This window comes from Urtica dioica, chromosome 11 (genome assembly GCF_054948205.1).
Source record: "Urtica dioica subsp. dioica isolate 48M chromosome 11, U.dioica_male_clone48M_v1_H2, whole genome shotgun sequence".
In the NCBI taxonomy this organism is placed as follows: Eukaryota; Viridiplantae; Streptophyta; class Magnoliopsida; order Rosales; family Urticaceae; genus Urtica; species Urtica dioica.
In genome coordinates, this window is record NC_142766.1 from 3,138,190 (window position 1) to 3,150,774 (window position 12,585).

The following is a 12,585-nucleotide window of genomic DNA, read 5'->3' on the forward strand; positions in this document are numbered from 1 at the left end:
TGGGCGCCCAACATGTCTCTAGAAGGAGCTTCTAGAAGCTTCTTCATTTATTCATGAGAACATGAAAAAAGCCCATTAAGAATTTTCAATAAAATTCTTATGAAATGAAATTAATTCACAAGGCCCAATGATCAAGTCATGGCCGAGTGAAACATGTCACAAAATGACCTTGTCCAAAAATTTATTGACATTCATTTCATCCTTTGTCTCAAAAGACAAAAATACCCTTTTAACTATTTTCGTTCTTGTTTTGGCTTAGCTTCCAGTTTAACTATTCCTATCGATGTGATTCGTGACAGTGACCTCATGGACCCAAATGAACAAAGCTTTAGCTAAACACTTGGACTCAAAAGTTCACAAACCTTTTCCAAGTTTAGCTTAATGCCAACTGACTCCACTAAAGAGCTGACACTGAAAATCTCTCGGTTCAAATGAATTTATTTTCTACTCAAGAATTCGACCTAATTATGATGAGCGGATCCACTGAATATTATCTATGTTTACCCTTCATGAATGTCATCAGCTAGTCGGGATTTACTAAATTACCATTTTACCCTTCTAGCTGTTATTTCCTCAACTCCTTTGTCGCTTGTGAATAAGTTAGAAACAATGTATTGACGAGGAGCTAACAAGTCACATTGTTTCATCCAAAAGAGTCAAGACTCAATTTGGACACTGGCCAGTTCATTTATTCACACTCCAAGGAACAAAGCATGAGGTGACATACATTGCATTTCAGCAATCTTGTACATGAATTCCATATCTATGAGAACTTCACAAAGTTACTCATGACAGACTCACAACTTAGTACTTCACCAATAGGCCTTGTTCGGAATCACATAGTGAGTCCGAACTTTGACTTTCTCAAATGAGAATACTAAGGTGTGAAATGGCATGTCTCATTTCAGGATTAAGGTAAGCATGATGCAATTCATACATAGTGACTTCGAGACATAAGAGGTTAAATGGTTTGTTCTTATCTTGTCTCTAGAAGTGCACTGGTCAATTCAGTACCTTCGGAAGATACCTAGAAGAACTATAGAGTTCCTAACTCTCAATGCCTCATAACCAGACATCATAGATTCTTCTAACAATCATACTGAGGTCAATAGTCCTTTGACCCTAAGATTGCGAATATATCGTTTTAAGCAAACTACGAAGAGTTTGTTCATGCAAATCTACATTTGTCTCTTCGTAAGTTGTTAAGTTTGTTTATGGACTAAAAGACTATGGTTTTATCATAAAGCTTCAGACAAGGAAGATTGAATGAACGTTTCAACTTTATTAATGAATGAATAGGCAATTACAAGCAAGAGTCTTCGTAAGACTATATGACATCAAATGTACATCAATAGACACTACTACTCTTCTTGTGGGCACCATTGACAACATGATCACCTTCCAGGTCTCCTAAACTTCAAGACTATACTAGTGCTTTCTAACATAGGCTCTTCCTGTGTCTGAACCACCCTCACTTTCCACTCAATACACTCCTCAAGTGTTTGAACAACGCTTATAACAATGCGTGTTTTACAATACTCGAAATACTCAAACCAACTCCAACAATGGCTATTAAGAACAACAGAGTAAAATGCACACCAATGACAAGGTTTTTGGCGATGATGACTCTCATAAAACTTGTGTGTAACCATACAAAAGAGGGCTCCTTATATATGACACATTCTCAGCTGTGTGTCTTTGGTTAGAATTTTCAAATGCACCTGGTGAAACCTTATTGGTCGATCAAAAAAAGACCGGTAGCATAATCAGACAAAAAAATAGATTACATAAATTCCATGTCACAGATCTTAACGTGGAAAGTGAACCTAATGTCACAGCCCATATGTTTCCAACACCTCTTAGAGCAGTTTTGCCAATAACAAAACCAGCCAATACCAAGTAACAACAAAAACAATTAATTTCTTCCAAAACAAAAACGGAATAGATAACACAACGAAATTCGAAACCATTAAGAAAATGGATTGCAACTACTTATAAGGAAATTATGATTAAAAAAAAAAAACACTTCTCCATTATTGCTGAACACTAATACACCTTTGAACCTCGGATCCAACTTTTAAATTTTATTTGTACTTCAGATTGAAGTTAGAGCGAAATTGAGAAGAAAAGTCATTCATTTGTTAAAAATAAAATGTGGGTATGTAAATAAGTGAAAAAGTAAAGATTCGGATGAAAGCGGACCGTAGGGTTTCATGTGCGCCGCGCCCAGTCTCTCTCTCTCTTAGAAACCAGGGTTTCAAAACCCAGTTCCCTTCTCTTCTCAGCCACCACTCCCCCCAAGCGCCGGCCGTCCGTCCAACGGTGGCAAGGCTGAGACTTGGGGGGAGGCCTACTTTTTTTAAGTTACCCAGAAGCTTTTGTTTTTTTTCTTTTTGATTTTTGCATCCAGATCTGCCATTGTTGCTGCGGGGTTCTCCGGCGGTCTTCCTCAACGTCGAACCGTGCCTCTGGGAGTCCGACACTTCTCTTTGGATGGCGTTTCTTGGTGCTGTTGGTGGGCTATTTTTGGAGGCGCAGTGGATCTCGATCTCGTCTCACCCACGGGCGATTTTGGGTGTTCCCTCAGATCCGGCCTCCCCCGATCCCTCACTCCTCACCGACGTTGCTCTAAGCCTCCGCTGCCCCTCGATGAAGCGCTCCGACGAAATCCAACCTCACTCTTGGCTCCGGTCCCCCACTGGGTTATTTCATTTCAGATCGGTGCCCCCCCGCCGATCCCGATTCAACCTCTCTATCCGGTGAGATCTGCGTTAGCCTAGATGAGCGCCACTCCTATCCTCCGGTTCCCGACTTCGGACAATCGGTTTTGTTGGAGCTTAAGAGTGGTACATGGATTCTTTTTTGTGCGAAGCTGGTGTGCGAATCTGGACTTTTTTGTTTAGTTTCGTTTTTTCAGTTGTCTTTTAAGTCTTTTGGTTTTTGCTTTTTGGTTGTATTAAGTTTTTTTGGAGACGGATTAGCTGTCCTCCCCGGACTGAAAATTTTATGTTTTTGTTGTGTTTTTGTTGTTTTGGTTTACTATGGAGGCGGAATAGCTGTCCTCCCCGGTATGGATTTCCTGTTAGAATTTTCTCTATGCAGGTTGAAGAATCATCTTCTACTTGGTCACTGGATCAAGGTTGATTGGATTTCTCCATTATCCGTTATGGATATTTTGAAAGAGCCATATGTGGGCTCGATTTCTTTTGTACTCGGTATTCTTCCTCTTGTTGGAAGCATGCACAAGATTGGACGTTCATCTGTTTTTAGTGTTAGATTCACTTCGATTTAGGTCGATAATGTTCCTTGTATTATGATGTACTTCTGGGTATTTTACCCCTTTCTAATGGAAATCCCTTTGTATACGAAATTTTTTTAAAGCCACTAATGATATTTGTCATCTGGCTAACGCATCAGCGGAGACAAAATTAAGGCAAAACTGTATGTCCCACCACAGTTGATTGTGGGGCCCACACCTAATTTCTCATACATCAGCCGGATGATAAGTATCAGTCCTCTTGAAGCAAGCGAGTGCTTTCATCCAAATTGAAAAACGTCCGTCTAATTAATATTACGGATACAGAGTTTTGTTTGTTTGTTTATATGTCTGATTGATTGAGACTAGTTTATAAAATTGTTCCGGATAAAAAGGTAAACCATCATATATTTTAAAATGGAAAATTTACGTAGGTAGTAGATCCAATTTCGAATAGCTCGAAACCAAACGCACAAGGGATCCAATAAACAAATTCCACAAGCGGGACAAAAAAATAACAAATTAATGAATCGTATATATATTACTTAAATGTTATAAAAGTACAATCATGTTTTCCTGACATCGGAAAAAATAAGGGCGAGAGAAACGTCTCAGGTGCATATATAGGCTTAGGCTCCGCATAATTGAGATTCGAATAAGTGCAGTACATACATGTAATTATACCATGCAAATAATAAATAATAATAGCAAAACCCTCAGAAAACAGAACTCTGTAAAGAACCTCTCTGGAAAGAACCTCATATCTTATTCTATAAATGTGTAAAGAACTTGGTAAAGTATTAAGCAAAAAAAAAAAAAAAAAACTTTGTAAAGTGAACAAAAAAATAATTTGGCCAAAAAAGAAGTAAAAAGTAAAGCAAAAGCAGAGATATGAAGAAGCATCACATCTATGAAGGGCTGGCTAGTAATTCCCTAATTCTCTGAGAATGCTGTTTCAATCGTCGTCCTCTGTTTGAGATGGCGGTGTTCCAGCGAGCCAACCCCAAACGCCGCCGGAGCCTTGCCTCTGTTTGGAGTTCATGGCCGCCTGTTCCGACGCAGCTTTCTGTCGCTGCAGAAGCTCGAGCTCCTTTTGCAAAGCCTCCATTGTCTGCAGTTTCTGGCGTAATTCTGCAAGCTCGACCTAACGTTTTCCATTGGAGATCAGCGCAACCGACACAACATTTTCTTGTTGCTGTCACTCTGCCAAATTTCATAGGCGTGACAAATTATTATTCACATAATTAATGCATATACCTCAAGTTTGAAGCATCTTGACTGCTCGGCTGCTAGCTGACCACGGATCGATTGGAGCTCCTGCTTTGAAAATGCAATTATTTTAGAGGGATTGCACGAGGAAAAAGTGCACCGTCAAAGAATGTAAATACGTTTGTACCGAGCTACCTTGTAGAGTTCGGTGTTGCGAGTTTCAGTTTCTTCCAAGTCCTGCTTTAGCTGCAATGTCTGCATTTTTTCCTTGCTCAGTGACGATTCCAATTCTTCTTTCTCAGCTTTGAGAGAGGCTAATACATGCTCACTACTTTTCCCATCTTTGGATCTCTGCATAAAAAATCTTAAAGTTAGGTTAAAAAAAAAAGAGAATGCCCTACCCGAAATGTATAAACTAGCATAAAATATATTGATAATTTCACAGGACAAAACTAGCAATTTCGAAAAGTGCTCACCAAGGATTCTGAACCACCATTGTCCACGACAATTTCCCTCGTCTTTCCATCGTGACCAGTTTCGAACTCAGACTCCAAATCTCTAGTAGCATTTGTAGCATTTGGAACAGCAGAAACGCTGTCCGGCACAGGATTTTCAATCATCTTTGATTGCAAGGTTGATCTGTGACTTGGTTTTAGAATGTTGACCTGCCATATAGGTAGGGGAAACAGAGAGAAAATAAATTAGGATGCCCAATAAAAAGAAAAAGAAGGCTTTCAAGCTCATAAACATGTAAAATTAAACACTCACCTCACTGCTGTAACGGCCATTATATCCTCCAAAAGATACAAGTATATCTTCACCATTGTAAGACCCCACGACCACACTCAACCCCTGAGAAGAAGCATACAATCACATGATTATTATTGGCATTTCAATAATGTCAATGAAAATGATCCAATAGTTCGAAAAACAGAGATTGAATTCCTTAAAGCAAGGATAAATAACAGTAGATCTTCAAGTGAACTACCTCACTAGCAATAGGAACACGCCCTTGAACAGTAGTTACCACAGACCAAACAAGGGTAGACATGTTTAGACAAACAGTTTCAGAGACTCCTGCAACAAATCAGAAAGAATGACCATGTATCAAATGATCACGATCCTTCACACAAACTGCCAGAAATGTAATACACAGACTACGTTTTAAGGTCTACACATAGACCCATATCTAGAAATAAATAATAATCTTCGAACTGCGTACCACTTTTGTTGTCGCCTCCACCGACAATGAACCAATTCTCTCCAACTGTCACGCCAGCATGGCCAGCTCTAGGAGTTGGTATGTCACCCTGTTGTGTGGGTCGCGACCACTCCATCTACATAGTCGAAATATGCAGAAGATGGATGATTATTTCCTTCAAGGTTAAAGGTGACAAACAATAAAAAAAAATAAAAATGTAGTCCATAGTCCCCAAGGGGTTGGTCTAGTGGTAAGGGCGATTCTTGGGACCTTGTCAGTCCCTGGTTCGATTCCCATTGACGCAACAATTGGGGCCACTAGGATAGTCTCCCGGTCGATAATGCCAGGGCCTCGTGGATTTTAGTCCGGTCTAACTCAGACACCACGGTTACCAAAATTTAAAATAAAAGAAGTCCATAGTAAGAATATGAAGTAGAGTAGAGAAGTAATGTTACAGCTTGCAAATCAAGGACATGGAGATCGTTAAAGCAAGTTGCATGGGAACCTCCGCCAAAGATAAGGAGGTATCGTTCAGCATGAACAGCAGCAGCATGGTCCGACCTTGGAGAAGGAGGGACCCCTCTGTGAAAATGGTGGTTCAGATTAATTAACATAAAAAAAAATATAAGTAACAATATAAATTAAAACAGGCTATACTCAGTTTGATAACTTATTTGTTTTTCCTAAACAAAATGAAGGGTGGATCTGCATTCTGCGTCATTAAGGGAGCATTTCCATGCTTCATTTTGTTTATAAGAAAAACAAAAGCTTAATAAATGGGGGGAAAAAAGCATTAGTTTTAGTAACCATTTGGGACCCTTTTAATTTCCTCTGCCTTTGTTTTCAGACCAATGAATATTGACTAAGAAAGAAAGAAAAATTAAGAATTGTGTATGCTTTCAAATGATAGAGGCAGAGACACAAATTCAATCACTTCATATGTTAGCGATTTGAAGTAAAAGCATAGCGTCATTGAATCAAATGATACATGCATAAGGGGCAAGCAGAAGCATGGAAATATGCCTGTGAACTTGAAATAAGATCCAAGCATCGCAAACAGAAGAAAAATTAATCTAACGGGAATGTCATGAAACTATCAAAGATTAAAGATTATCTTACATGGCATCAATCTCATCCCAAGTCATTGTTTCTAAGTCCAAAATGTGCAGATCATTCAATAGAGTTCTCTTCGCATCTTGTCCTCCAAAAATTACCAAGCTCGTTCCAACAAGGGTAACTGATTGACCTCCACGTGATACCTACAAGGATCAACGAAGGGGTACCATGATTTTGGATATTCCCCAAGCTATATTTTCCAAGCGATAGGGCTAACTGTAAACCTCCATTTTTTTTTTTTAAAGAAACAACTGTAAACCTCCATTATAAGTTTTCCTTTAACATGAATGGAATATGCATGGTAGCACAGAATTAACAGTGAGCTGCACAATGGCCAAATCGATTCCGTATACAATGCCCAATGTCCAATCCAACCAAATTTTATTTTTTTCAAGATGCTTAACCAAATTTTGACATTTCGTGATTTTTTTTTTCTTTTTTCTTTTTCTTTTATTTTTTTGTATTTAAAGGAAAAGGGAAAAGTTAAAGTATAAGAGCCCAACACCCAAACAAGACCCAACAACTCTGGAGCGAAACAACAGTTCCTGAATTTTGATTGGCAGAGGATTTAATGGTTGAGAGAAAAATGTACATGTATGCACAACATAAACTTGTAAAACAAACAAGATCACACAATTATCAAAGAAGAGGATACATACTGGTGGTTTCCCATATGTCTGTAAGTTTGACCAACTTGAAGTCTGTACGTCGAATGTCTTCACTGTCATAGTTCAGGAACCGAAAATAATGAAGCATCAGAAAGAGAAAAAATGTAACTAGTTATTGTGAAAGAGGCATTATATTTGAGACTATTGTTGAAATTGCATAAAAAAAAACTTCAAATATTTGTGTGTGAGCATGACTACATGAACATGGCTTGGTTGTTGTATATATAAAAAAAAAACCATTGAAATTGCATAAGTGAGCATGACTACATGAACATGGCTTGCGTGTGAGCATGACTTCAAATTGCATAAAAAAAAACTTCACTAGTTGTTGTGTGAGTGTCGGCGCAATCGCAACCCTAAGAAACTATTGAAATATTTTGCATGAGTGAGCATGACTACATGAACATGGCTCGGGAACCATAGAAAGTTCAGAGAGGACTCTCCAAAGGAAGTTTTATACCGGTAAGAGTGAAGTAGATCCAGTGGCATTTAGCAAACAGCCTAATAAGTTAATAAAAAAGGACTTTATCATCTAATACCGGAGTCTCAATCTGATTACCGCCTAAAATAGCAGAAAACTACATAGTAAACATTATAATATATATTGAGCTCATAAGTGACAATGATTGGTAAATAGTTGCAGCCTCATTCTCCTTAAAACTACAGTCCAATGTCTATTACAAAACGTACAAGCATGAGAGTTCACATCTGTTAGGTAACAGCTTAAGACAAGAAAGCAGTCAACAACCAAAAAGTAGAGAAAAGCTCTGACCCTGTATAGTTTCAGAAGGATCCTTTGTATGTCCAGCAACTGACAGAAGCTTATTCTCCCAGGGTATCTGTGGAGACGGGAAAAATAAATCAAAAAGAGATGATAAGTTGAAACTCAGATTCTTCATCCAGGCGAGGAAATACTTTTTAAACTAACCAGGGAATGACCAGCACATGGCGCTACTGTTACTGGAGAATGTGAGTCTGACTCTGACCCAGCCTTGACCTCAATTCGTGACCAGCTCCAACCCCTAAAATCCAGTACCTGTGTTTTCATTCTACTTAGTGTAACGATAGATGAACTGTACTGGAAAAGAGTGCAAAAAAATAAAATAAATAGATGCCAAATAGAAAATGAGTACACCTCAGCTTTCGGTAATTATAAGAGTCAATTTTTTAATTAAAACAAAAATAAAGTGCAATAATGCTATCCATATCGTGCAAACTTATTAATACACTGGTTTGCAGAAGAGGGATTTAGGAGAGAGCGCCTGTAAAAATAAAAAGCAAGCAAGGCCACAAAAATACCCAAGCGTGGAGAGTCATAAAAAGTGCATGTAAATTACTTGCTTACATGGAGATCATTGAGATAACGGCCGTTGTGGTTTCCACCATATATGTACATCTTGTCTTGCACTATTGCCGCTCCATGCTAAAAAATAGGAATACTTTCTTAAAATATACACACCGATACGTTATGAAATATCAGGAGTTTACAGGTCATCACCAGTACCTCATAGCGAGCCTTTGGTCGTTGACCAGATACAGGAGGTGAACTCCATTGATCATAGACAACAACTGAACCAAGACCTTCTGAAACGACATCTTTATCCTGGGATTCTGTAGGCACTTGAATCCCGTTTTCAACAGGTATTGTCTTTGTTTCGGTTTCAGGATAAACACTCCCATTCTCAATAACTGGCTCAGGTTTTGAATCATGCTACAACACATACCAAAGAAGAAACTAATGTAGGGCATAAAAAGAAAATGAAAAAAGTCCTGCGCAGATTAAACATATGCTATGTTTAGCCAAGTGTGTGATACAAGCAAAATTGTATGTTAAATCGCATGGTATATGTTGGAAAATCGTGATAAACTTAGATTGAACTAGAGATAGAAGGTAAGCTATTTATCAGAAAAGTAAAGAATTTAATAAAAATTCATTTTGCAATCCATTGTCAAGGAATTGTACATGAGGTGAGGCGTTCACCTTAACCTATCAATAACAGTCTTAAAAATTACCAAAGAGGAAAAACTAAAAAATTGATTCTTTCGTTCTTCACTGTGTATGTGTGTTTTATTATTGTTTTTTAAGGCTTAGCCATCGGCCTCTCAGTTATAAGCTTATGCCTCGAATATGAAAATGATATAGTAGCTTAGAAGAGAGAAAACAAAAGCTTTTTGAGAGGCTTTCCACATTCACAACTTTTACACACTAAATTACAGAAAGGGTATATCTCCAGTATCATGCCATGTCCCAAACTCATAGCATGTTTGGAAGATCTATTACATTACTCTGCAGGTACACCTACTTTATCTACTTAAGAATGCAAAACTCAATTTTATTTGACGAGGTAGTTTGACAAAGAATCTTCTGGAAAGGAAAAAAAAAAGTTATATAGTACTAACATTCATTTGAACATCAATCACGGGTTCTGCAACAAAATCTGATGCTCTTGAATACCATCCAGGATCTTCTTCCTGTACAAAAGAAAGAGAAGTGGTGAGAAGAAGTCCTATATCAGGTCGTGGGAACATAAAACATAAATTCCGTCCGTGAAAAGACCTCTAATAATTTCACAAAAAGGCGCATTGCTTCAACAGGGACCATTTCCCCAAGCTGCTTCCAGCTGCACGGTGTAAATACAATAGCCTTTAGGAAAGCAGAACAAAAAAACAAGAAAAAAGTTCTATTTTTATTACAGCAACTCAGGAGTAAAAATTAATGGTTTACTACAAACAGAGAACTTAATTACATTCCAGACCCTAATTACTGTTGCCAAATTCTACATATGTGTATCCAAGCAATATTTTTACTATGCTAAACATTGAAACCATATAATTACAGCGAAGTTAGGCCAGATCTCCATCCACGTACAGTCATTCCCCATCTTGACTTATTTTAGGCTATTTAAATATGAAGGAAAGCCTATCTTGATAAAAAGGAATCCAATGCCGGAGAGGGGACAAGATAATGTCAGCATAAGAAGCATATCCTGAGTTACCATATTCAGATCAACCTTCCTTCATGAAATTCCAAGTCAAACATTTACGAATGAGACACAATTTCTAATTCCCGACAAATGATTATGTCCTTTAAACATACAGCTCCTATCTAATTCCTTAGAAACACAATTTAAATATCTCCTAGCTTAACCATATGTCCAAACCTAAACTGAGCCCACTAAAAAGGATTTCAAACACACAACTCTCTATCTCGTTTCAAAGGAAGGTCTCGCACGCTCAACTTATGACTGTAAAATGCAACATCGGACCGATATGGATCACGTATATTGTTAGCCATTCTTGCAACTAAATCGACCAATTCAGGATGAGAGCACATAAAATGAGAAAGACAATATAGTTGATCCAACAAACCTGCTCCATTTGCTCTTCTCAATGGCATTCCAAGCACTCGGCTCAGCGGTGTTACAGGCTCCTACGGTAGCCTGCAATGCAAATTTCTGAGATCAAAATCCAATCTGAAGCAAAGGCCCTCGAATCTCATCAAATCAATAGCTCCTCAATCAATTCTCATTTCTTCTAACTCATCCTAAATACAGATCTTCCAAATCTCAGATCTTTCTAAACTCGGCAGACAGAACTCCAAGTTCACACACTAAATCCATCACAAACGAGAAGGCACAAATCGAATCACAACCAAGCCGCGAAAAGCACAATTCAGGAGGCGAGAGTGAGATAGAAAAGTCGGAATTGAATGAAAGAAGTGAGACCTGTTGGTGAAGAGCGTAGAGGAGAAGAGCGGTGTCAGGCTTGAACTTGGATCGCACGGCCTTGGTGGCGGAGCGAGGAGATCCGTCGAAGCCCACGTACGACGCCGCGGCGTAGAATCGCTCCGGGTATTGGAGACCCGATGTCGCTCGACCCATTTTCATCTCCAAATGGAAGATCGGAGGAAAGAAGGAGGGCCTAATTAATTTCTCTCTTTCTGATGTCCAATTTTGGGGGGTTCTCTTCCTCTCAACGTTTTATTTTATTTTATATATTTTATTGCGACATTTGCACATATATAGTTTAACTGGCAGCTACAAGTGGGGCCCAAATGATGTGTATTTAATTTTAATACACCTCGCACGTTTCATGTAAACATTTCAGCATTTGGACGTGCTCTTGTAAGTAAGTAGTTTAAAAAATAACAATAAAAAAAGTAGTATCTCCAAAATAAAAATAAAAAGATAGTGGGATATCAATCCGAACGGTTACAATTAATTTTTAATTTTAAAACTCAAATCAATTTGATAGAAAGATAAAATCAAATCAAACCAATTAAAAAATAATCAGATTAGTTTGGATTGGTTTTTTCGGATTATAATTCTTGACAAATAATTTTATAACTCGAATAAAAATCATATATCTATATCATATCTAATACGTTATGTCAAATAAAATTTAAATTTTACTTATCGTTTGAAAATTTACATATTAAAATAAAAATTACGCATATTTTTAATTACCAAATTTTCATGTATTAGCAAATAATAAAGTATAATACTGAGTATTTTTTATTTAATTATAATATTATTAAAAATGATATATTTTTAACAATAGTACATATAAAATATTTGCAATCTTAACAAAATTAAAAGATTAGTACTATCAGGTTAGTTTGGTTCAACTCAAGCTTGCGACTATAAAAAAATCAAACCAACCCGGAATAATTGCGGTTTGGGTTGGTTACAACTCAAACTTCATCGGATTTTAATTGGGCGATTTAAAAATAAGTGCAGTTTGGTTTGCGTGATCGGATTCTTCGATTTGACGGTTTTCATGAACACCACATATATATATATATATATATCTCGGTTATGATGTAATAAGATATCATCTATGATTTTTGTAGTATATATGTTTTTTTTTTCTTCAGTAAACAATAAAGTTAAGTTTGAATGTGACAAAACCGTCTCAAAATCCAAAATGTTTCATATAATAAGCTCATTCGATCGAGTTCATCGAAGAAAAAATAAATACTTAGTTACTCAAAGTTGTTTATTTGAGCTCATATGGAGTTCGAGCAATTAATAATTCCTATAATAGAACATAGGAATCGTATGGCTCTATGAGATTTGGAGTCCAAATATTGCCATGCACCATGACCTAACAGGTTTTTTTTTATTGTTATGTAT

At 37.4% G+C, this 12,585-nt stretch overlaps 1 protein-coding gene across 2 annotated transcripts; it reads right to left on the reverse strand.

Moving 5' to 3' along the window:
- Positions 1-3,990: 3,990 nt before the first annotated feature.
- On the reverse strand, positions 3,991-11,440 carry LOC149380701 (acyl-CoA-binding domain-containing protein 4-like). Of its 2 annotated transcripts, none has more exons than XM_089630412.1 (18): positions 11,176-11,440; positions 10,820-10,890; positions 10,008-10,071; positions 9,851-9,922; positions 8,955-9,161; positions 8,796-8,873; positions 8,379-8,486; positions 8,223-8,289; positions 7,442-7,503; positions 6,786-6,925; positions 6,122-6,248; positions 5,688-5,802; positions 5,454-5,542; positions 5,234-5,317; positions 4,942-5,130; positions 4,661-4,816; positions 4,514-4,573; positions 3,991-4,400 (listed from the first exon to the last, which is right to left on the reverse strand). In XM_089630412.1, the coding sequence occupies exons 1-18, from the start codon at positions 11,335-11,337 to the stop codon at positions 4,212-4,214; spliced, it is 2,040 nt and encodes a 679-aa protein (XP_089486538.1). In that variant the 5' UTR covers positions 11,338-11,440; the 3' UTR covers positions 3,991-4,211. The 2 variants fall into 2 exon arrangements, with proteins under 2 accessions (XP_089486538.1, XP_089486537.1); XM_089630411.1 differs by having other exon boundaries at positions 4,514-4,576.
- Positions 11,441-12,585: the final 1,145 nt, after the last annotated feature.

Bases quoted from the DNA above. Each gene is read 5' to 3' on its own strand.
- LOC149380701 (XM_089630411.1), bottom strand. From the start codon at position 11,337: ATGAAAATGGGTCGAGCGACATCGGGTCTCCAATACCCGGAGCGATTC. The intron at 10,072-10,819 runs GTTTGTTGGATC...TACACCGTGCAG, and splicing joins GAGAAGAGCAAATGGAGCAG to CTGGAAGCAGCTTGGGGAAA. The intron at 6,926-7,441 runs GTATGTATCCTC...TGATCCTTGTAG, and splicing joins AGACATATGGGAAACCACCA to GTATCACGTGGAGGTCAATC.